Source organism: Stenella coeruleoalba (assembly GCF_951394435.1).
Source record: "Stenella coeruleoalba genome assembly, chromosome: 8".
In the NCBI taxonomy this organism is placed as follows: Eukaryota; Metazoa; Chordata; class Mammalia; order Artiodactyla; family Delphinidae; genus Stenella; species Stenella coeruleoalba.
This window is the reverse complement of record NC_137154.1, coordinates 15,353,656-15,374,871: the sequence shown is the minus strand read 5'-3', so window position 1 is coordinate 15,374,871 and position 21,216 is coordinate 15,353,656. Positions and strand designations below refer to the sequence as shown.

General features: G+C 56.6%; 1 protein-coding gene across 2 annotated transcripts in view; it reads left to right on the top strand.

Moving 5' to 3' along the window:
* Nucleotides 1-19,014, top strand: part of CD82 (CD82 molecule) — a 51,685-nt gene extending 32,671 nt beyond the window's left edge. For both annotated transcript variants that reach the window (XM_079929693.1, XM_079929692.1), the window contains exons 4-9: nucleotides 4,402-4,526; nucleotides 4,682-4,756; nucleotides 13,863-13,964; nucleotides 17,288-17,494; nucleotides 17,720-17,803; nucleotides 18,100-19,014. In XM_079929693.1, coding sequence (XP_079785819.1) covers nucleotides 4,402-4,526; nucleotides 4,682-4,756; nucleotides 13,863-13,964; nucleotides 17,288-17,494; nucleotides 17,720-17,803; nucleotides 18,100-18,177 — 671 coding nt within the window. In that variant the 3' untranslated portion in view covers nucleotides 18,178-19,014. The remainder of the gene's footprint in view (nucleotides 1-4,401; nucleotides 4,527-4,681; nucleotides 4,757-13,862; nucleotides 13,965-17,287; nucleotides 17,495-17,719; nucleotides 17,804-18,099) is intronic.
* Nucleotides 19,015-21,216: the final 2,202 nt, after the last annotated feature.

The window sequence follows — 21,216 nt, the reverse complement described above, 5'->3', positions numbered from 1 at the left end:
AGTTCAGAAAAAGGGCCAGGAGTGGCAGATCGTCAGATATGCGTGAAGCGCCTACTGTGTGCCTGGCACCAGCCAGGTGGGTCAGGCAAGTGTGCTGACGAGGAGGTGCCGGGCCCAGTGTCTGTCGTTTGTGGTCATGATGTGCCAGGCATGGGGCCAAGCATTTGGCATAGATAAACTGTCTTAATCTCACAACAGCTCTGTGCAGTAGCAACTTCCTGCCTTACAAATGAAGAAATGAGGCTCAGAGAAGTAACGTCCCTCGCTCGAGTTCACCCAGCCTCTGAGTGATAGGTGTGGGACTCGAACCCCCAGAGCTTTGGTCCTAAATGCTGCACGTGGTAGGGGAAGCCCCTTGTCTCACTCTTGAAGCTGGAGGAAAAGAAGCCCAATGATGATGATGAGCGCCCTTTCCGATCTACTCACAGTCACCACCAGGAAGTCTGCCAGGCTTGCTGCGCTAGCGTCTAGTGGACGTCCTGAGGAGGGAGGGAAGCAGAGCAGAGCACAGAGATGCCACTCCCCTCAGCAAGTGCGACCTTGGCTCACTTCCCCTCCCAGCAGCTGCCCTCCCCTGGACTCAGGCCTGTGACAGCTGCTTGATTTGAATGAAACGGAACCAGGCTAGGATGGGTGATGGAGGGGCCCTGGGGGCTAGGCCTCCCCTCACACATGAAGGGAAGCAAGGAAGATCCACCCTCCAGCCACTTCCGATGCCGTCTGGGGCTGTCAGTCCTCACTTCTGCTGGGACTGCTCCCCATTCTGGGCTAAGGTTTAGGTTTCCAGCCCCACGCCCTCCCCGCATGGGACACATCCCCCTTGGCCCTGCTCGGCCCAGGCTCCCGCTTCCTGGGCTGTGGCCCACACCCAACGGGCACTGCATCTCGGGGCAAAGTCTCAAGGCCCAGCCCGCCCACGGCGTTTGTGCCCTCTGCACCCCGACTGGGGCCCCGGGGACGTCCTGCTGCTCCTCCCTGTTCGGGGCTGAGAACCTCAGGCTGGCCAAGCCTTAGAGGCCCCCTGGATGAACCCGAGTGCCTTTACAAATACCAAGACCTAGCCGCCCCCAAGGGATCTGACTTCAGATCAGCACTGAGGTTTTTAAGAATCTTCCCAGGGGTTCCCAGGGCAGCCAGGGTTCAAAAACACCAATCTGCTAGCCCGGTCACTATACCCTTGGGTAAACTGAGGCTCAGAGAAGAGGAGAAAAAGACTCGCTGAGAGTCACACAGCAAGTGAGGTCAGATCTGGGAACCCAGGGCCTATCGTGTGCCAGGCCTGCATGGCACGGCTCTTCCCTTACCAACTGAATCCTCTCCGTCCATGGGGCTAGGCATTACTAACCCCATTTTACAATGGAGGAAATTGAAGGGAAGGGAAGGAACTTGTCCAAGGGCACACACACAGCTAGAGGGTGAGGGAGCTGGGATGTGGACCAGGGGGCATGGCTCCTGAGACCCCATCCCCTGTACCGCAGGGCTCTGCAGCACGCCCCGCGTTCACACCGTAACGAGCGGAATCAAGCACAGTGGTTAAGGGCACAGACCGTGGAGCCGGGCCGCCAGGGTTCCCATCCTGGCTCTGCTGTCTGCAAGCTGTGTGATCCTGGGCAAGTTACTCCACGCTCTGTGTCTCCTCATCTGTGAAATGGAGACAATAACAGACAGTAGGTCATAAGGCTATCGTGAGAAATGAGGCGAGTTAATAAGAGTTTCTAGTAAATAGTAAACCCTACATGAGTGATTGTTAAATTAGTTTATAGTACCATCTGAACCTTAGAACATCTTTAAGAAGTAGGAATTAGTTTTATTTCACAGAGCCAAAAATAGAGGCCCAGAAAATGGCTTGCCCGGGGTCAGAGCCTGTTAGCAGCGAAGCTGGGATTACGTGGCACCCTCTTCTCGTGCTCCTCAGTCCCTTTCAGTTTGGGCCACTTCCTTCCCACCTCGCTGGTACCTCCGAGGCCCAATAAAACCAAGGGAAGATGCTGGCCTTGGTTCACAGTGTGCGGGCTACCCCACTCCTTCCTAAGTCAGGTTGCTCAGATCAGGGCCAGCCTGAGACCCAGGAGGAAGACAGGGACTGGTATTGATGAAATTTTCTGAGAAAAGAGAGACGCCACACTGCAGCTCGGCTGGCCTCCCAAGAGAAGGACCCGAGTGGGGGTCTCAGCCTCCAGCCTTGCCCCTTGGGCCCCATCTGCGGCCTCTTGCCTGCTCTGGGCCTCTGGGCCCTTACAGACAGATCAGGGTGCAGATCTACCCTCATTGGGCCACGGCAGAAATTCAGCAAGATGGTTTGGATAAAGGGCCTTTCTCAGGGCTGGCACACAGTGGATTTCCAGGCAGTGCCACTTGCCTTTTGATGGGGGGAGTATTCGCTGGGAGGGCTTGTTGGAACCCAAACCCAGGAAGTTTAAGAAAAGCAAACTTTGCTGGCCTTCCCCTGCTGTGGTTGATGGCTGAGAGCCAGGGCGGTGAGGGCCTGGAGCAAAAAGGAAACCCCTCACTCAGCCCCTCGGGGCCTCTGTCCGGCTCCTGGGGGCTCCTGTGAGGAGCTGAGCGGGGGCCTCCCTCCCCTGGTGCCTGAGAGTGGAGTGGGCTGGCCAGGGCTTTTCCTGAGCTCCAGAACATTCTGTCTGTGCCCAGGAAGTGGATGGAGCTGGATCACACTTTCCTCCCCACCCACACTCCAGCTTTGTCGTTATTCCCTAAGGGCCCTAACGCCCCGTCCGTGGTCGAGGTGGGGATCTCAGCCCCTCTGAGGTGCCCCCAGGGAATGGTGGTCAGTCAGCCTATTGACGGGCAACTGTGGCAGCCCTGGCTGTGCCCGAGACATCGGGGAAGCACATTCACCATGCAGATTCCAGACGGTCTCCTGGAAAGTCTGCCTGGCTCTGACAGACCCGGGAGTCTGCATCCCTGAGAGGTCCTCCTGATCTGCTGAGGCCCCCTTCTGGAAACACCCCACACCCTGAGAGTGCCGCGCCAGCCTCCCTGGAGTGCCTGGGCTGTCAGGGGAGAGAGCCCGCAGCGCCCTGCCTGCCGGGGGGCGCGTCCACCCTGGTCCACCTAGCGCGTCACAGCCTCAGGGTAGAGGGGACCCCACGCACCCCACACCGGGGAGCTGGAGAAGGACATGAGCTTCTCCCTGTGTGATCCGTTGGGATTCTTGGGAAATGCTGGTCAAGTGCCCCGATGAAACTTCTGACCTCCACCTACCCCGGGGGCTCTGTCATCGCCCTTAGGCCCCTGTCTCTCCGCCTCAGGCATGTCGCCTGTCAGACTCCTCTCTCACTCACACTGATCCGTTCTTTCTGACCTTCTTTTTATTTTCCAAACACGCCGAGCTTACTCCTTCCTCAGGCCTTTGCACCTGCTGTTCCCACGGCCTGGAATGCTTTTCCTCAGCTCTTCCCTCGGCTGACGGCTTCATTCTCAGCTGAGCGATCATGTCACCTGCTCAGACCAGCCTTCCCCCACCACGCCGGCCCCTCCCTGCCCATGTCCTTGACCTTAGCCGGCTTCAGTAGCTTCCCGACCCTTCCCACAGCCAGAAGAGACACTCCTCACCCCATCAGCTTCGTGGCGTGGGGACCTGGGCAGGCTGACGGCTGTATCCCCAGCAGGTGGCACAGAGCCTGGCATACGGTGGGCCCCGGGTAAACCTTTGGGGGCTGAGCACATGAATGGGCGGCACGCCTGTGTCCGTACACGTGCCCGGTGCTTCAGTGCAGAGTGTGGCGCTGGGGGCTTGCCTGTCTCCAAGTCCCAGCTCTGGCCCGTGCTGGTGGGCCTCTCTGAGCCTCAGTTTTCTCATCTGTGAGATGGCCGTGCTGGTACCTACTGGGTAGAGTTCTGGCAGAGGGGAGACGGCACATGTGAAGCCCCTGAGGCCTAGGGAGTGGGCACGGGAGGCCGGCATTTGGTCACGGACGAGGAGGGAGGCAGGCCCTCAGCGTCTGTGGCCTCAGCGGAACCTGCCAGTCTGTGGTTCTTTCATTCAACAGTTATTCATCCAGCACTTTGCTGTGCCAGACGCAGTTCTGGGGGCGGGGGGTTCAGCAGGGACTAGAGTCCCTGCCTTTGTGCAGCTCACAGGCTTGTGGAGGCAGCAGACAATGAGCGAGATAGGCCGGTAGAACGAGAGTCTTTTCAATCCTGGTAAGCGCTAAGGAGAAAAACGAAAGCGGGACGGTTGGGAGGTGGGGATAGGATAGATGGGGGGTGGGGCGCACGTCTAGGGGACCAGCTTCCACAGCTGGTGAAGGAACGGGCTTCCGGCTGGATGGCTGACCCCAGAGCCTGACCCCAAGGCAGGGATTTGGTAGCAGCCCTGCCCCGGTTTTGTACTTAGTACGGGCGAGATAGGCTGAATCGGATGCTCTTGTCCACCCGCAGAAACCTCGTCCACCTCGCTCAAGGTGGGGGCGTATGTCTTCATTGGCGTGGGCGGCTTCACCATGCTCATGGGCTTCCTGGGCTGCATTGGTGCTGTCAATGAGGTCCGCTGCCTGCTGGGGATGGTGAGTACGGTCCTCCAGCACCGCCCGCCCAGCCCCCCTCATCCCGCCCAGAGGGGCCTGAGTAGAGCCCCGGCCCAGCCTGGGTGAGGGCGTCTGAGGCGCGTAGGACTTGGTGGGAGCCCCCAGCTGACTCTGTGCCTGCTCTGTGTTCCCAGTACTTTGCCTTCGTCCTCCTGATTCTCATCGCCCAGGTGACTGCTGGGGTCTTATTCTACTTCAACATGGGCAAGGTAAGCACCCTCCTCGTCCCCACCCCCCGACCTGGGCTGGACCAGCCACGTGGGGTGGGGGGCAGGGTTGGCCTGGGACGGGGGCTAGACAAGAGGCCTCTTAGTTGTCACAGAGAAACCCATAGGTGGGGAATTTCCTGGCGGTGCAGTGGTTAGGACTCCGCACTTTCACGGCCAGGGGTGCGGGTTCAATCCCTGGTCAGGGAACTAGGATCCCGCAAGCCATGCGTTGCTGCCGAGAAAAGAAAAACCGGAACCCACAGGTGCCAGGTCAGCCTCCCAGGCTTCCAGCCCCCTGTGGCCACATGGCAGAAGGTTAGAGGAGAGGACAGTACAGGTCGGTGGAGGCGCTGCTGGGCCCAGATCTTGGCTCGATCCCACTACTTTCTAGCTGTGTGGCCGTGGGCAAGCTGCTTTCCTCTCTGTGCCTGTTTCACCTTCTGTAAACTGGGGACATTAATAAATTTAACTCTCAGGGTTTCTGTGATGATTCAGTGAGATGATCTTTATCTTAGCAAAACACTTAGCACAGTTCTCGGCACCTCATCCACAGATGAGGCCCAGGGAGGAGACTGTCCATGAAAACATTATTCCCGTGTCAGCGGGAAGACACTCAGCGTTGAGGAATAAAAAATCAGACATGCTGGGCTTCAACTCTAAGGACATTTGTTGTTGACTGAACCAGAAGTCAGGTTCGGAAGCTCGGAGGCCCTGGTTCTGGCTGTCTGTTCAGCATCCTCATTGTGACGGCTTTCCTTCATCTTGCCACTCACCTCATGGCCGCAAGATGGCTGCCACAGCACCAGGTACGACATCTGTGCTGCTGTGGCCTGAAGAAAGGGAGTGGGCTAGTGCCAGCCATGGCCACCCCTTTTATCAGAAAAGCAAGCCTCCCAAAATTCTCCCCCAGTCTGGGTTATTAACACACCCCTAGCTTCAAGGGGGCTGAGAAAGTGAGTATCCAGCCTTCAGGCTCTAAAGACAGAGACGTAAGAGAGGAGGGAGCTGGCGATGACTATTGGGCCTGCCAGTCGATTGTGGCTGTCACGGTTATTGTGGAGCACCTACTCCATGCACGTGGTATTTTCTAGAAGCTTTATACACATTGTCTCGTCCTCCCAGCAGCTCTGCCGTGTAAGTGTTACGTTGATGGGCAGAGAAGCAGATGCCCAGAGAGATGAGTAACAACGACAGCAGCGGTAGTAGTGATGATAACCCCTCATCCCTAATCCCTCTTCGGCACACACCAGATCCTGGGCACAGTGTTAGCCACTTTACGTTCCTTCTTTCCCTGAGCCTCACCTCCTCATCCTGCAGGTGAGGGGTGAGGGCACAGAGTGGTCAGTGGCCAGGCCAGGTGAGAGCCCAGGCTCCCTGAGGCCAGTCGGAGTTCACCCATGGCTCAGCTGAGGCTGGGACCCTGCCTTCCTCCAGGGCTACAGTTCTTGTCCACTGACTGGGCTGGCAGAGCCAGCGGCCAGGTGATCTCCTACATTTTACCACTTGAAGGTCAAGTTGCCACAGATCTCTCTTGGAAGGAAGCTGAGAAAACATTACAGCAACATCAACAACTAATGCTTAATAGAATTTAGAACAAGCCTGGCAGCAAACGCTTTGCATGTACTGCATTTAATTATTCGTTCCTCACAGCAAGCCTTTGAGGTCACGGGTATGAATACCCTCATTTTCAGATGTGGAAGCTGAGGCACAGAGAGGTTAAGTCACCGGGCCAAAGGTCACACAGCTAGTAAGTGGCAAAGCCAGGATTTGAACCCTGGCAGCCTGGCTTCTGGGTTCATGCTGGTGAAATTTTCATTATAGTGGTTCCCACCTGAATCTGCTTTACTTATTTATAATCCGCCCAGCCTGTTTCCCAGGAGAATTGGAGCTGGCTTCCAACATAGGCATAGAGCAACTAAAATCAGTATGAGAAAGATCCGAATGCACACTGAGACAGAAGAAGGCCACTGTTCCTGAAGCTAGGGGACAGCATACTCAACAGCAGCTGAGAGCTAACTTGAACACTGAGCTTCCTGGCAGCCAAGGCAAAAGGGGAAATAGCAGTTTAGTAGATGAAAGGAAAGGAAGTTTAGTAGATGAAAGATGGCTTGGTGCCAGACAGAAAGCCAGTGTTTAGGGAAGGGAAACTACTTTTCCAGTGCAAGCACTATGGGATTAGGTCTTCATTTCCACCCTGTGACACCTGGGGCTTCTCTGGGACCCAGTCACTGGTACATTACAAAGAGAGTGGTTAAGAACTGGGCCCCAGTGAGCCGGTTCCTGTGACTCAGAAGCTGGCCAACATGGCAGGGGTGTCAGGCAGTCCACCTTTTCACCCCTGTTTCCCCATCTCACAGTAATAAAGACGGTGCCCATCTGTGAGCGCCAACCACGTCCCAGGGGCTGAGCTAGTCACTTGGCGCACGTTTTAGTTTTGAGAGCATTTTCAAGTTTAAGAAACTGAGGCCCAGAAAAACAGTGACTTTGGGCCACGGTCACACTCAGCTCAGATGCATCAGAGCAGAGATTTCCATCTCCATCCCTCCGACCCAAGGCCACGCCTTCCTCTACTCCATGCTCCTCCCCTCGAGCTGGTATAATCTGCCTGGCCGCTGACAGGGAGCCATGCCTTAGAGACGCCCCCAGCCCCAGAGCAGGGCTTGTTTGGAGAATCAGCTCTCCTGACTCCAGTCCAGGCTGTGTCTGTCGTGGTACCTCACCGTCCCCTCCTGTGCTTCCCCGCAACCCCCAGGCTCCACACCTCACACCTCCCGCCCCCAGCCCCAGCTGGCCTCACCTTGGCCCACCTCCTTTTCTGGAAAGCGGGGAAATTTCCTGGCTTTGCTGGGGAAGTGCTGGCGCCACTCGATCGCCCGAGTTGGAATGAATGATTTATGTTTTCTTTCCTAGCGCATTGTAAATCCCAGTGGAAGACTAAACATGCCCGGGTGGTGTTTATTCCTGCAGATGAGGCCCAGTTGGGGAGGTGGGACTTGTGTGAGCCTGAAGGAAGCAGGCTTTCTGGAAGGCGATGGGTCCGATCTTCCTTCTCTCTCCAGGCCTCCTGGGCGGGTTGGAGGGACTGAGCCTCTGGGCTCCCCCTGAGGTGGTCTCCAGGGCCGTTATCTGTCCTTCCTCCCAGCAGCCACTGTTCCCAGGGCAGCAACAGGGGAGGCTGGATGCCTTGGGCAAAGCACAGGCCTTCCAAGCCGTGGGTTCTGTGTCTGTCAATGGAGGAGAATAGACCTGGCTGGCCCCCACCCCTGCCAGCGTTGCAGGGAACCCAGACTGCAAGGCTTGTAGAAAACATAGAGGGGTGGCCCAGGGCCCGGACCCCGGAACCAAACTGCCCATGCTGGAGCCCTGCTCTGACACCCTCGGCAAGTTACTCAGCCTCTCTGTGCCTCAGTTCCCTCCTTTGTCAAATGGCAGTAATCCTACAGGTCTGCTCTATTTATCTGCGATTCCGAAGTCCAAAAAACACTTTGAAAAACAAAAGTACCATTTGCAACTCATTTGGTGGCAAAATGGAACCGGAACGGAAATGAGCTTGTTGATGGCCATGGTTTACCCCCTTTAGGTGCCCCTTGGGAAATATGAATGGGAGAGATTGTGGGGGGGCGGGTGACACATAGCTCCCAGCCCTTCCTAAAATCTGAACGTTTCTCAGTGCCAGAGCCCACTGGCCCCAAAGGCCGCCTGATAGCGTGGTGGCAAGGCTGGAGAGCGTTGACAGATGGGAAGGGCATAGTGTCCGCCTGGTGCAGAGCAGATGTTTGCTGGCATCGTTGCAAGAGTTTATTATTACTGTCACCATTACTAACTTCACTAATGCCTAGTAAGGGCCCAGTAAATGGCAGCTGTTCCTGTTGTCACCAGTATTAATGTTCGTATTAACAAGGGCTGTGGGAACCAGGATTTAGGTGTGGAGTTAAGATTCCTCTGGCTGTTTCCTCATCTGATCACTATCTAGCCCCTGTTTAGTGGGAAAAGGACAGGTCTGGGATTCAGGGCCCTGTGTCCGGGATTTGAGATGGGGGGGGCGCCGCTATTTGCTGTGTGACCTTGAACATGTTACCCAGCCTCTCTGAGCCTCAGGTGACCTCTTGGGCCATTCCCAGCTCTGATACTCTGGGATTCTGACTTGTTCTCTCCAGGCAGTGAAGGGTGGGAGGTCAGTGAGGAAGGAGGTGAACTTGTAACTGTTTCCCAGCATGTGCTGGGAGCTGGGTTTGGTGCACTCATGCAGGCTGCACCACTGACCTGCGCGTGTGAGACCGCTGAGGCTCTGAAAGGTCATATCAGGGGCTTGTGCAGAAGGTCTGAGGGCTGAGAGCGTGGAGGGAAGGGGCTCGCAGGGTCTGGATGGGAGCCGGGGGTTGGGGGTGGTGACCTTGGCTGGGCTGGACTGCTGTGTGCTCCCCAGAGAGGGTGGCCGGCCAGGAGAACTGTGATTCCCTCCCTCCTCCTTCCCTCTCCCACCTAAGAAGCCCAAAGTAGCCAAATGGCCACGCGCATAGGACTGAGTGCACACGTGGTGAAACGTGCTCTTTGAGGACAGTGCCGCTCTGTGAGACATCTGAGATGTCTGTTTCCCTGCGATGGAAGCTTCCTGATCCACTAGCTTGGGTTTCTACTGCCATAGGGAGGCAGCTGGAGCCAGGACAGGGGGAGGCGATGGTGACCTTCCTCTTCCCTTTTGGGAAGGGGGGAAGAAGGCGTCCAGGCTGTCCTTCTGGAAAGGAATGTGGAGAACAATGGGCGGAGACTCTCAAGCACCTGCCTGCATGGCTCCCATGCCTGACTCAGGCCCCACCCTCAGGGAGCCTGTGGGGGCGGGGCCGGGAGCAAACGACGTCGTCCTCCTGCTGAAATCTGGGGTAACTGGTCATGTAGATTGCGGCCGGACTCTCAGAAAAGCCTTGGATGGTCACTGAAAGTAAACATGCCACCCCCTCCACATTCACCAGGGCAAAGGGTCCTCATTTCTTGCCAGGATCCCAGGATGAAGCCTCAAAGCATTGGCAACACCTTCTGTGGGAAACCGGGAGGGGACAGGAAGGTGTGGGTCCCTTACGTTGCATGGGGGTACCTCATTGTAAGAGGCAATTTGACACATTAGAGCATGGAGAGAGGGCTGAACACCATCCCAAAGGGCCATCAAAGGAGCCTGGAGACTTACCCTGGGGAGGAGGGGGTAAAGGAGGACGTGGGTGAGTCTCAACTATCTGAATGATGTTTGTCCTGGGAGAGAACAATTTGATTTGTTTTCTGTGGTCCCAGCTGGGACTTGGGAGGGAGAGGGAGGATAAAAACTAATGGGTAGAAGTCATTTAGGCTCAACTTAAAATGAATTGCTTGTATCAAGAGCCTCCCCAACCTGCAATGTGCTATTTTGTGTGATACTGAGGTCCCCATCACAGGGAGCATTTAAGCAGAGCGTGGAAAAGTATGGGGAGGAGTCTTACGTTTGGTTGATATGTTGGACTCAAAGTGTCTTCTAATTCTACCTCTCTGAGAAAAGTCACACTACAAGGTGACATAAAAGCACAGCATGGGGTTGGGGGGAAAGAGAGTCATGCCAGAGGATGGAAGGATCTCAGGCCAGGTGGATATGGTGGGTGGCCTGCTGTGATTAGAATCTCAGGGTTCCAGAGCTGCACATGGCAGGTTATGGTCATATCTCGTCTGCTTGCCGGCTGTCTAATCTTGGGAAGTTGTTCTCACTGTCTGAGCCCTGGTTTTGTCTTCTGGGAAGTGGGGAGGATGGTATTGGGCAGAACCAGGGCTGGCTTCCTGGGTGTGTACCCCGAGCAGCCACACGGTGTCCCACACTTAGAAGGGTGCCGTGCTTGGTTTGATGTCTTGAAATTCGTAATCACTTTGAAATAAGGAGTCCTGCATTTTCATTTTGCACTGGGTTGTAAATTATGCGGCCATTCCTGGGCAAGACTCTTTATTACATGTGAAAGCAACCCAGATCTGGCTGCAGGCTCAGCTGGATCCAGGCTTCTGAAGGCTGCCACCAAGACTGTCCCTCTCCAGGCTCGGCCCTGCTCCCCTCCATTGGCTCCCTCCTCAGGCCAGCTATCCCCAGTGGCTCTTGGGGTGGCCACCAACAGCTCAGGCCCTCATCCCACCAGATCAGCAGAAATAGAGGGCCCATGTTTGTGACCTCGGGTCACATGCCCATCCCTAGACCGCTTGCTGTGGTCAGGGTGTGGAAGGCACTAAGTGGCAGCCTGGGTCTTTGCCCATGGCAGCAAGGGGGCAGGGCTTCCCAGCCACATGGAGGGATTGAGGGGTGCTTACTGCTAAGCAAGGGAACTGCTGTTTCAAGAAGGGAGAGTAGCTGTGGGGCAGGCAGAAACCACAGAGAGGTTGCAGCAGGGATGAAGTGAGAGGGCGAGTGTCTTCTCACTCTCCCTCCCTGCTCCTTCTTGTCTCAAGAATGGCCTGGTTGCCAGGGTAACTTCCCTGGGCTCCTGACACTGCCTCTTGGGCATTTGCTTCAGCTCCAAGCTGAACCAGCCCCTGCAGCCATGGTCCCCGTGGCCCAGTTGTGTCCCTCAGCCCCATTCTGGGCTGGAGGATGGTTGTGGTGTTTCCATGGAAACCACCCAGCCTCAGTGGAAACCACCCAGCTTCCATGACCTTCTCATTTCTGGGGCCTGAAACAGGGAAGTCTGTGCTGCTGCTGCGGCAACCATGCCGGGTATAAATAGAGCCCAGGTCGGTGGGGGAGGGTGGGTGGGAGGATGTGGGGAGATGGCTGTCTATGCATATGCCTCTGGGAACCCCCTCCTTTCCACGCCTCAGGGATCATCTGCTCACCGGGGAGTCGAGGTGGAGCAGAGACAGTCGGGGCAAAAAGACTGAGATTCCGCAGGCAGACAACCCCCGCTGTGTGACATGGGCAAACCACTGAGCTTCTCTGGGCCCTCCTTAAAACTGCTCTGACCTGCTGCAAGGTACGGCCATGTGGTTTAAATGCCGATAGAGCTTAATGGGTAAAAACTTGGGTTCCGGAATCAGAAGAGCCTGGGTCCAAACCCCAGCTCTTCACATGTTGGCTGTGAGTCCTTGGGCAAGTTAATTAACCTCTCTGGGCCTCGTTTTCTGCACCTCCCTAATGAGGGAACGAGGTCAGTACCTGGGCCATAGGTCTGCTCAGAGGATTCAAGTGAAATACTGCATTAAAAGTCCTTAGCATGGCGCTGGTAATAATAAGCATGAGATCAAAGTTAGCTGCAGCTGTTGTGATTACTGACAGGCAAGCTCTGCAAATTGTAGAGCTCCGTGTGCGTGATATCAAAGAAGTATTGATGCTTCGCTAAGAGTTTTATGGAAAGGGAGGGGGCAGAGAGCAGTTCCAGAGGGTGGGGCTGCCTGGGGGTGGGGCTGGCCTCGCAGGGTTGGTGAAGGCCCGCAGCAGCTCGAAGGTCGGTCTGGAGGATGTGGGTTCTCTGAGCGCTGCATTCGTGAGGAGCTGGCGGAAGCCCTGTTCACGGGCTTCTGAGCCAGGCTCTGTAAGCGCCCCCCTGGAGGCACCTGTCCCATCTCCCCAATTCCTCTTTCTCAGCAGCAGAGGACCAGGTGCGGGGCTGTCCCTTCGGTGCCCCTACCCCTCTCGGGCACCTTGCCCCAGGGTTCTGCAGGGACAGCAGGTGACCATGACCAGCCTGTCCCTGCTGGGGCACCCGGGGAGGCCCCTGGGCAAAGTCGGCAGGTGGGGCCCGGCCTCTGGGCCGAGGGAAGCGTGTCCGCAGCTCTTAGGCTGGTTTCGGGTTTGCCTCCCTTGCACAGCTGACTTGCTCCTGAAAAGCTGCGGTGGTGAGATCCTCTATTCAGAGCCCCAGTAAGAGGCCTTGGGGGCTGAAGCCCTTTGATCTCTGCACCCCGCTCCTGCCTTCACTGTAAATGACTGTTTTCTCTGGGGGGTTAGTGAAAAGCAGGTGCTTCTCTCTTCCTCCATGGGGGACCCTGGAGTCCCAGCACAGGCGGGATGCAAACTTTGTGGGGCCCTGGTGTGGGGCAGGTGGCGGGGTTACACACGCGTCCCTTACCCGTGCTCGCCACACACTTACTCTGGCCAGGCTGGGTCAGACCCAGTCCCTGCCCCCGCAGAGCTGATGTTCCAGTGGGGGAGAGAGACCATAAATCCTGGAAACAGGGGAGCAGGTAATGACGAGACTATGAAGAAAAATATATCATGCTTCCCCTTGTAGGATAAGGAGGGTCTTGGAGGAGACAGAGAAGGGCTGACATTTTCTGGGTGGTCCAGGAAGGCCTTTCTGAGGAGGTGCCATTTGAGTAGAGCTGTAAAGAAAGTGGAAGAGTCAGCCGCATTCATATTTGGGGAAACAGGGTCCTAGGCGGAGGGGACAGCAAGTGCAAAGGCCCTGAGGCAGGAGTATGCCTCGCACAAAGACAGCAAGACCTGTGTAACTGAAATAGAGGGAGGACAATCAGAGGACACGAAGTCTGGAAAGAGCAGGGCCAAATGGCGTAGGGCCTTGTGGGCTGTTGAGAAGACAGCGGTGTGTCTGCAGAGCGTGGTGAGAGGGCCCTGGCTGGTTTTCAGCAGTGACGTGGACAGATTCCCATCTAAAGGGCCATGTGCTGCTGAGTACTGAGGAGACGGTCAGGTGGGAGGGTTTTTTTTTGTTTTTTTTGTGTGGTACGCGGGCCTCTCACTGTTGTGGCCTCTCCCGTTGCGGAGCACAGGCTCCGGACACACAGGCCCAGCGGTCATGGCTCACAGGCCCAGCCGCTCCGCGGCATGTGAGATCCTCCCGGACCGGGGCACGAACCCGTGTCCCCTGCATCGGCAGGCGGACTCTCAGCCACTGCGCCGCCAGGGAAGCCCAGGTGGGAGCTTTTGACCCTGACCACACTGGGCTTAGCGTGGTGACCGGGGGAGAAGGTGCCCAGGAAGTACCAGGAAAGTGAAAATCGGTTGGAATGGGTGACGAAACGCTTTTGAGCTCTGAGCGTGTCCCCAGTGTTTGGGGGGAGTGGGGGAGAGGCAGCTTAAACACATATGACCGGAGGTGGGGTGCGGGTTTCAGGGAATCTGACCTCGGTCCTCACTCTCCCTCTGCAGCTGAAGCAGGAGATGGGCGGCATCGTGACCAAGCTCATTCAGAACTACACGGATGGTCACGAGGACAGCCTTCAGGAGGCCTGGGACTACGTGCAGGCCCAGGTGAGGGGACGTGGGAGACTGGCCTCTGTGTGTCTGTGTGTCTGTGGCTGGTCGTCTGTGGGCCTGCGTGTGCCTGACAGACAGACGATGTTAGCGGTTTGAGTGTCAGTGTGTATCTGTTGGGGGCAGGGCTCCTGAGCAGCCCCGCTTCCTGCCACCCCCAGCATTTCCTCGCCCAGGGGCTCCGGGCGCTGGAGCCTGTCCAGGGCTGTCCCCAAGTGGCCAGAAGCAGGGGTAGCCCTCGACCCTCTCCTCTGAAGCCGGACTGGGGCGTGCTGACAGCTCCCCCTGGAGGTTAAGAAACCGGGTGCCGTGACAGTCTGCAGAATGTCTTGAGCATTTTGTAACATAAGAGAGTTTGGTGGTTATAGCTGAAAACGGAGAACTTGTCTGGCTAACTAGTTCTCTGGAAAGTTATGTGGCTACCGGGCCAGCTGTTTGCAATCAGCTGGTTAGCAGGTTCAGAATCCTTGTATTTTATCATAAAGGTTAGAAAGCTTAAGTTTTTAAATAATGGTTGTCAGCTGAAATGCACAGCCCCAAGGAATCCCCTTGTTTCCATTTTACTTCTAGTTTAATTGGGAATGAAAGTTAACGTTTATTGACAGCTTCCATATCTATGAAAATGATTCTATGATTTGCTGATATAATAAAGTATGTTGTCAGATTTCTTACTACTGATTAGCCTTAAATTCCTAAAATAAAAATATTTGATCAAAAAAAAAAAAAGAAACTGGGTGCCAGAGCTGAGATGCTGACGCAGGTCCGAGTGGAGGCTGCCTTTGGGGAGGAGCCGCGGGAACCTTCAGGGGTGAAAGGCATGTTCTATTCAAATCTTGGTCCAGGTGGTGGTTATGCCAATATGGGTGGCAAAGTTCATCAAGCTGAATTTGTACACTTTGGTGTGTGTGTGTGTGTGTTCCACCTCAAAGCGAAAGAGAGAGACTGGCTGGCTGGCTGACTGACTGACTGCTTGATAGAATGACTGACTGACTAACAGAATGACTGATTGGCTGACTGACTAACAAGCAGACTGACTGACAGAATGACTGACAAACCGGCTGAATGACTAACAGAATGACTGACCGATTGTCTAAATGAATGAATGACTGACTGATGGATGAAACAACTGACGACTGACTGACTGACTGACTGGGTTCCCAGCCTGCCTCGATGATGGACCAATCAGCACACACGCAAAGCGCCCTCAGTGATGGGACCCCAGCTGCCCCGCTTTGGTGGTCCCAGGTGTTGTGTGCCCTTGGCCAGGAGCCGCCCTCTCCATGCTGCAGCTCCCCCTCTGTCACAGAGGGCCCTGCAGACAACAGTCACTTAGGACCTGCCGGCACTGCCTGCCGGCTGCCTTCGGGGAGACCTGTGGGATGTGAGGGGCAGGGACAGGACAGCACGAGAAAGCCTGACACCAGGAGAGCGTGGAGACTAGAGATGGGTCTCTGTCCCGGCAACATGGGCATGTCCATCATGTGAGCTGGGAGGAAGGGAGGGTGACACATTCTAGCCTGCGTGCTGCACAGAGTTTTGGTGACACAGGGGGCCTGTGGCATCTGGAGGGCTCCAGGAGCACAGGGAGACGTTTTTCATGCCCCCTTTGGTTTGATCCGCAGTGGCTGAGACCCTCTGCTAAGATTAGAGGGAGCGGGGTGTCCCAGGGTGAACAAGTGTTACCCTTCAAGGAGCCTGGGGACAGAGGCGGGTCCCTGGGGAGGTGATGAGCACCCATCATGGGAGGTGGTGGACTGGCTTGGGGATTCCTGCAGGTTGCAGGGCCTCTAGGTGATTTGACGTCTGTCAGATGCTGCTTGGGATGGTGGTAAGAAAACAGAGGGTGAGTCAGGCTCCCAGGGCTGAAATACAAAACTCAGCTACTTCCTGGCCAGGCCTTCTCTGAGCCTGTTTCCTCATGTATAAAATGGGACTGTTGACCCATGCTTACGTGAGATGAGTTTATAAAGCCCGAGGCACTTGTCATGTGGCATGTGGGTGGTGATGTTTAATCATCACGCACAACCACTGAGACACCGGGGGCGTCAGTGCAGGGGCTCCTGGTGAGCGGGGCTTTGCCTGCTGCAGTCGAAGGACCAAGGCAAGCTGCCTCATTTTGCTTGGGTGTGGGAGGGCCTGTGGGTGCCCCTCAGAGGTCTGAGGTGCCAGCCTTTCTTGCTGGAGAGGAGGCAGCCAGGCACCTGCAACATAAAGAATAAATCCTAGACCAGCAACTGCCTGGAGCCGGAGAACGCCTGAGCGAGCCTGGCACGCCCTCTGCTGGCCACCACGCTGCTCGTCAGGCACTTCCCACCAGAGATAGGAAGGAAGCAGGTGGGGAAGCGACCTCGCGCTGGGCAAGGTGTCACACAGCTCTCCCATGCTAGCCCTTCAGCCTCCCGGGGGCCCTAGCAGAGTGGCTGTTATCACCCCATTCTCCGGTGAGGAAATCGGGGCTCAGAGAAGTGCAGCGGCTTGCCTGTGCACAGGGTAGGGCCAGAAATGGAAAGGACCCTCCCCCGACTCTGCTCTGCCTTCCCGGGCATTTCCCGGCACAGGCTTAGTCCCTGAGGTCCCAGTCCTGTCGGGAATTCAAGCCCACGTGTGATCTGAAGCCTCTCGGGGTCCCCTTCATGAGCCCCCAGAAAGACTCTTTGCCTCAGGAACTAGAGCATTTTCTCCTCTAAAAAGGCAGATGTACCGTGTTTCCCCTTTCACTCTGGCAACCAGGAAGCTCAGCGCCAAACCTCAGCTCCAGCATGTTCTCAGAGCCGAAAAGTGGAACTGGCCTTCCCCGGGCGATTACCGTGCTCTCCAACCTGAGCTGGATGCCTTGCCTGCCTCGTCTCATTTAGTCCTTATAACAGACCGAGTTAGGAACCTTTGTTCCCTGCATTTTGCAGATGGGGAAGTTGAGGTCAGCACTTTGATCAGAGTTGAGTAGCTGGTAGGTGGCAGAAATGGGATTTGAACCCGGTAGCCTGACTCCAGCCCCCAAACCCTTAGCCGTGTGCCGTCTGCCCGCCTCACGTCCCGTATACCTTGACCATCTTCTTCCAACTTGACCGTCCCTCCTGCTCTGCTTTATATTTTTGCTGATTTTGTTTCCTCCTGTTTTCATCGTTTATGGTATATCCCGAGAGCCCCTTTAAATCCCTTGTGGCTCACAAATGCCAAAGTGAAGCGTAAACTCTAATCCTGGTGGATTGGCCGAGACCGGGCTTGGGGGCAGCTGGAAGGGGCAGATCTGAGCTCCTGTCCAGGAAGACCCCAGCTGAGCGGGCGATGGACTCGAACAGCCTGTCCCCTTCTCTGCCCAGGTGAAGTGCTGCGGCTGGGCCAGCTTCTACAACTGGACAGAAAACGCCGAGCTCATGAATCGCATCAACATCACCTACCCCTGTTCCTGCAAGGACAAGAGCAAGGACAACAGCAGCATTTCGCCACAGACGGGCTTCTGCGAGGCCCCCGTTGGCAATGGGACCCAGAGCAGCAACAACCCCGACGAGTGGCCTGTGTACAAGGAGGTGCGTGGATGGCTGTCGGGTAGGGCTGGGCTCGGTGCACAGGGGGTTCAGACCCTCAGTCCCCCCGGCTCGCTCATCTGTGTATTCATCAATGTCTCCATTCAAGGAACACCCAGACCCCTCTCTGCTGGCCCTCCAGGCTGGGGGTGGCCCCTCCTGGGGATTCTGAGTGATGGGGTGAAGTGGCCCATCGTGGGGTGACGTGGCTGTGTTCTCCACTTGTAGGGCTGCATGGAGAAGGTGCAGGCCTGGCTGCAGGAGAACCTGGGCGTCATCCTTGGCGTGTGTGTGGGCGTCGCTGTCATCGAGGTCTGGGTCCCACCCCCTCCAACCCTCCCCATGCTGCCCTCCCGGGTCGTCCCTGCTCTGCAGGCCTCCAGTGCGGGGAGGGGCGGGTTGAGGCTCTTCAGCTTCTAGAGGCCCTGCGGCTAGCGTGGCCTGACCGCTGCCCCTCGCCGGCCCCTCTGCCGCCTGAATCACGGGCTGGTCCTGAGGCTCTAGTTGAGGATCAGCTTCATCCAGGTCAAGGCCCGTGTGTTGACCTGGGGCCTCTGGGGACCTGGGCAGCCCGGCCTGACTCTGACTCTCGCCTTCTCCCTCGACAGCTTCTGGGGATGCTCCTCTCCATATCCTTGTGCCGGCACATCCATTCCGAAGACTACAGCAAGGTCCCCAAGTACTGAAGTGGCCGCTGTCCCCACCTCCCTGCCTGCCCCCCAACCTCAGGGCTCCTAGGGGTCTCCCTGGCTCCCCCTCCAGGCCTGCCTCCCACCTCACTGCCAAGACCCCTTGTCCGTCCTGTGCTGGCTGGAAGTGGGGGGCGTCCTGGGGCCTGGACCCCTCTCCTTTGCTTTTCTGCCGCCAGCCTTAAGCCCCAGCTCTTCTGTGGCTCCTCCGCTCACTGTCTGCCAGGGTTGTCTTAGCGACTCCGAGAAAACGCTCCCTGCACAGGTGGGCTGGGTTTCTCCCTGCCTTGGGGGCTGTGTATATGGCGCGGGAGGAAGTGTATTAAAAACTTGGGGGCGGGGTGGATAAGGCGCCCTGGGCTGTCGGGTGACTGCCCACTGCGTGGGTCAACTTTGTTTCCACTACTTTGTTTCTACTGTCCTCGGTTTTCACATTTTCGTTGAGGTGGGAGGGGGGGCTTTACCTGACATGAGGAGAGCACCCCTTCCCCAGCCTGAGCCAGCCCCACCCGGGCAGCTCAGATCAGTCTGGGCCGTGCTGTGAGCGGTGCCTAGGTGAGCTGGGCTGGAGCGGGACTGCCTGGGCCAGAGGGTCTGGACTGGCCCTGGGCCGCCTAGGGAATCAGACGGGTGAACCCTCCGGGTGTGGCACAGAGCTGGCCCTGCATTCTCCAGGACCCTGAGCTGTCCAGGGAAGCTAGAGGATGCTTTTTCCTGTCCTCTGTCCCCTGGGGACTGGGTGGGTAAGGCTGTGCCTTGTAGGGGAGTGGGGAGGGGCCCTGTGTACAGTTCTGTAAAACATAGATGACTGATTATTAAAGAGATTTGTAACGATCCAGCCGGCCATGGTGGGGATGCTGCTTCCCCGGGTTGGGGGAGGACCGCAGGGGAGAGGTAATGTTAACAGAGGGGCTGGGTCTGCAGGAGAGCGTTGTGGGCGCCTGACTGCTGTCTCCAGGGCCGGGGGCCCTTTGGGGGCATCTCTGGTCCCCTGTTCAAGCTGGAGCCATGAGAAGTGTGACGCCTGCCTCGTCCATTTGCGTGGCTGCCGGCGTGGCTGGAGTTGGATTTGTGTGTTCAAACAGGTGTAGATGGTACCCCTAGGTTCCGGCCTCCGAGGCCAGGGTACAGGTGCCCCTGGGCTGGCCGCGGGGGTGCATCAGTGAAGCCACAGAATGAACTCCGCCTCTTTCTAGAGCATCTGTTTTTCACAAAGGAAGGAAACGTTTTCATATTAAAGAAATGTGATGGAGTAAGATGTGCAGAGTTCAGGAGGTTTTTAAAGACGCAAGATGAGACTTTAAAGGAAGCTCTTACTTGTGCACAGGGGTGAGCCCCACACACCCCCTGCCCAGCATCACAAAGCCCAGAGGAGTGTTCAGATGCTGTGCCATCATGGCGGCTTTAGGACTTATGAGGAGGAAGTTCCCTGGGGTGGAGGGGGCGGTGTGGTGGGTGGGGAAGGCTGGGAGAATGGCCAGTCTAGGGTGGCACTTGTTCCGCCATCTCCTCCTCTCCAACTTCTCCGGGACGGGGCCCTGGAGGCAGAGGAAGGGGCCGTTGGGGGACTTGCCTCCCTGAAGCGGGGCGAGAAGGGTAGTGGAGGTGTTTCAGCGGGACCCACCAGGTGGCGCTGCCGCCCCAGCCTTGGAGCTGGTGGAACCCAGAGTTGTTGTCAGGTCACTCCAGGTGCGTCACCAGCTCCAGGCCTGTGGGTCTCTCAGTCGGGTGGGTTGGTTAAAGTGCAGATTCCAGGGCTCAGCAGATCTGGGCTGGGGAGAAGGAAACTGCATCTTTAGCAGCCCTCCAAGGTAATTCCTGAATCAAGTTGCTTTAGTTCCTCAGGCTCTGAAAAGATGTTAGCTACAGATGCTCCCCAAAGAGAGATGGGCTGGAGGGTGGACCTGGGAAAGAGCCCTTGTCTGGACAGGAAGGAGGGAGGGGTGCACCTTAGAGACAGTCTAATTCTTGATCTGAATCCAGTTAATTTCTTGCAAGAGGCTTTCTGCCGCTAAAATCCAGGGCAAACCCGCTCTCGGGCCTGTGGGAGGTGCCGGGCACAGCCCTGGGCTGAAAAAACCTTCAACTCCAAGGGGCTGTTCGCCGCAGTCAGGGACTCTCCCTGGAGCTCTTCCCAAGCTCAGAGGGCTGAGGGCTCTGAGTGAAGCTGTCCCAGCTTATTTCGTGTATAATCTGCCTCATTCCACAAAGGAAGTGCATCTAAAAAAATATAAAAACTTAGAGAAAAGTAAAGTTATGAGGAAGTATAGACTTGGGTGAAATAAACACACGTTTATTTGATTTGCCCAACCTGCTGATGGCAAATGCACAGTGAGGGGCTGCAGGAGGAGGGCGCTGAGGAGCCCGGGGCCCTGTAGGGAGTGGCGGGAGAGTCTAGGTGGCCACAGGGCGGCGCTTCCCTGCCCTTCAGTGACGCCTGCGGATGGGGCCCCTAGTGGGACACCTGGAAAGGTAGGTGTGAGGGTGTTGGGTGTTGCAGACAGGGGTCTCTGCCCGGGTGCTTTCTCAGGATCCATCAGGACCCAGGAGTTGGGGACGACACCAGGCTGGGGCTAGTAATCAACTGAGCACAAGGAAACCTCGGGCCCCTTTCTTCCCCATGCACAACTCTCCTCCACCCTCCTCGTCCTGGGTGGAAGAATGGGAGCGCCAGGATGGTCCAGGAAGCCCAGAGCCCCTTCCCCAAAGAGCAACAGCAGATGTTAGCTGAGAACACAGCGTGAAATGCCTGGGACTCTGGGGCTGAGGCTGGGAGTCTCAAGAAGGTGGGGGGCAAGCGAGACCTGAGGTAACTCCTGTCCCAGCCACCAGCTGACCTCCGACCTAAATGGACCTTGGCTACCTCCCTCTCGAGTGGGTGAAGGGGAGGGATGGGGGAGTATAGAAGGTTCTACCTGGCCTCTCCTCACGGGTCCTGTGCCACAGAGAGTAGGAGTGGGTTCAAAACTGTGCCTGAAAATATTTTAGAGAAGACAGGGAAGATGTCGTAAGTGATTAGGGGGTGGGCTAAGTGCC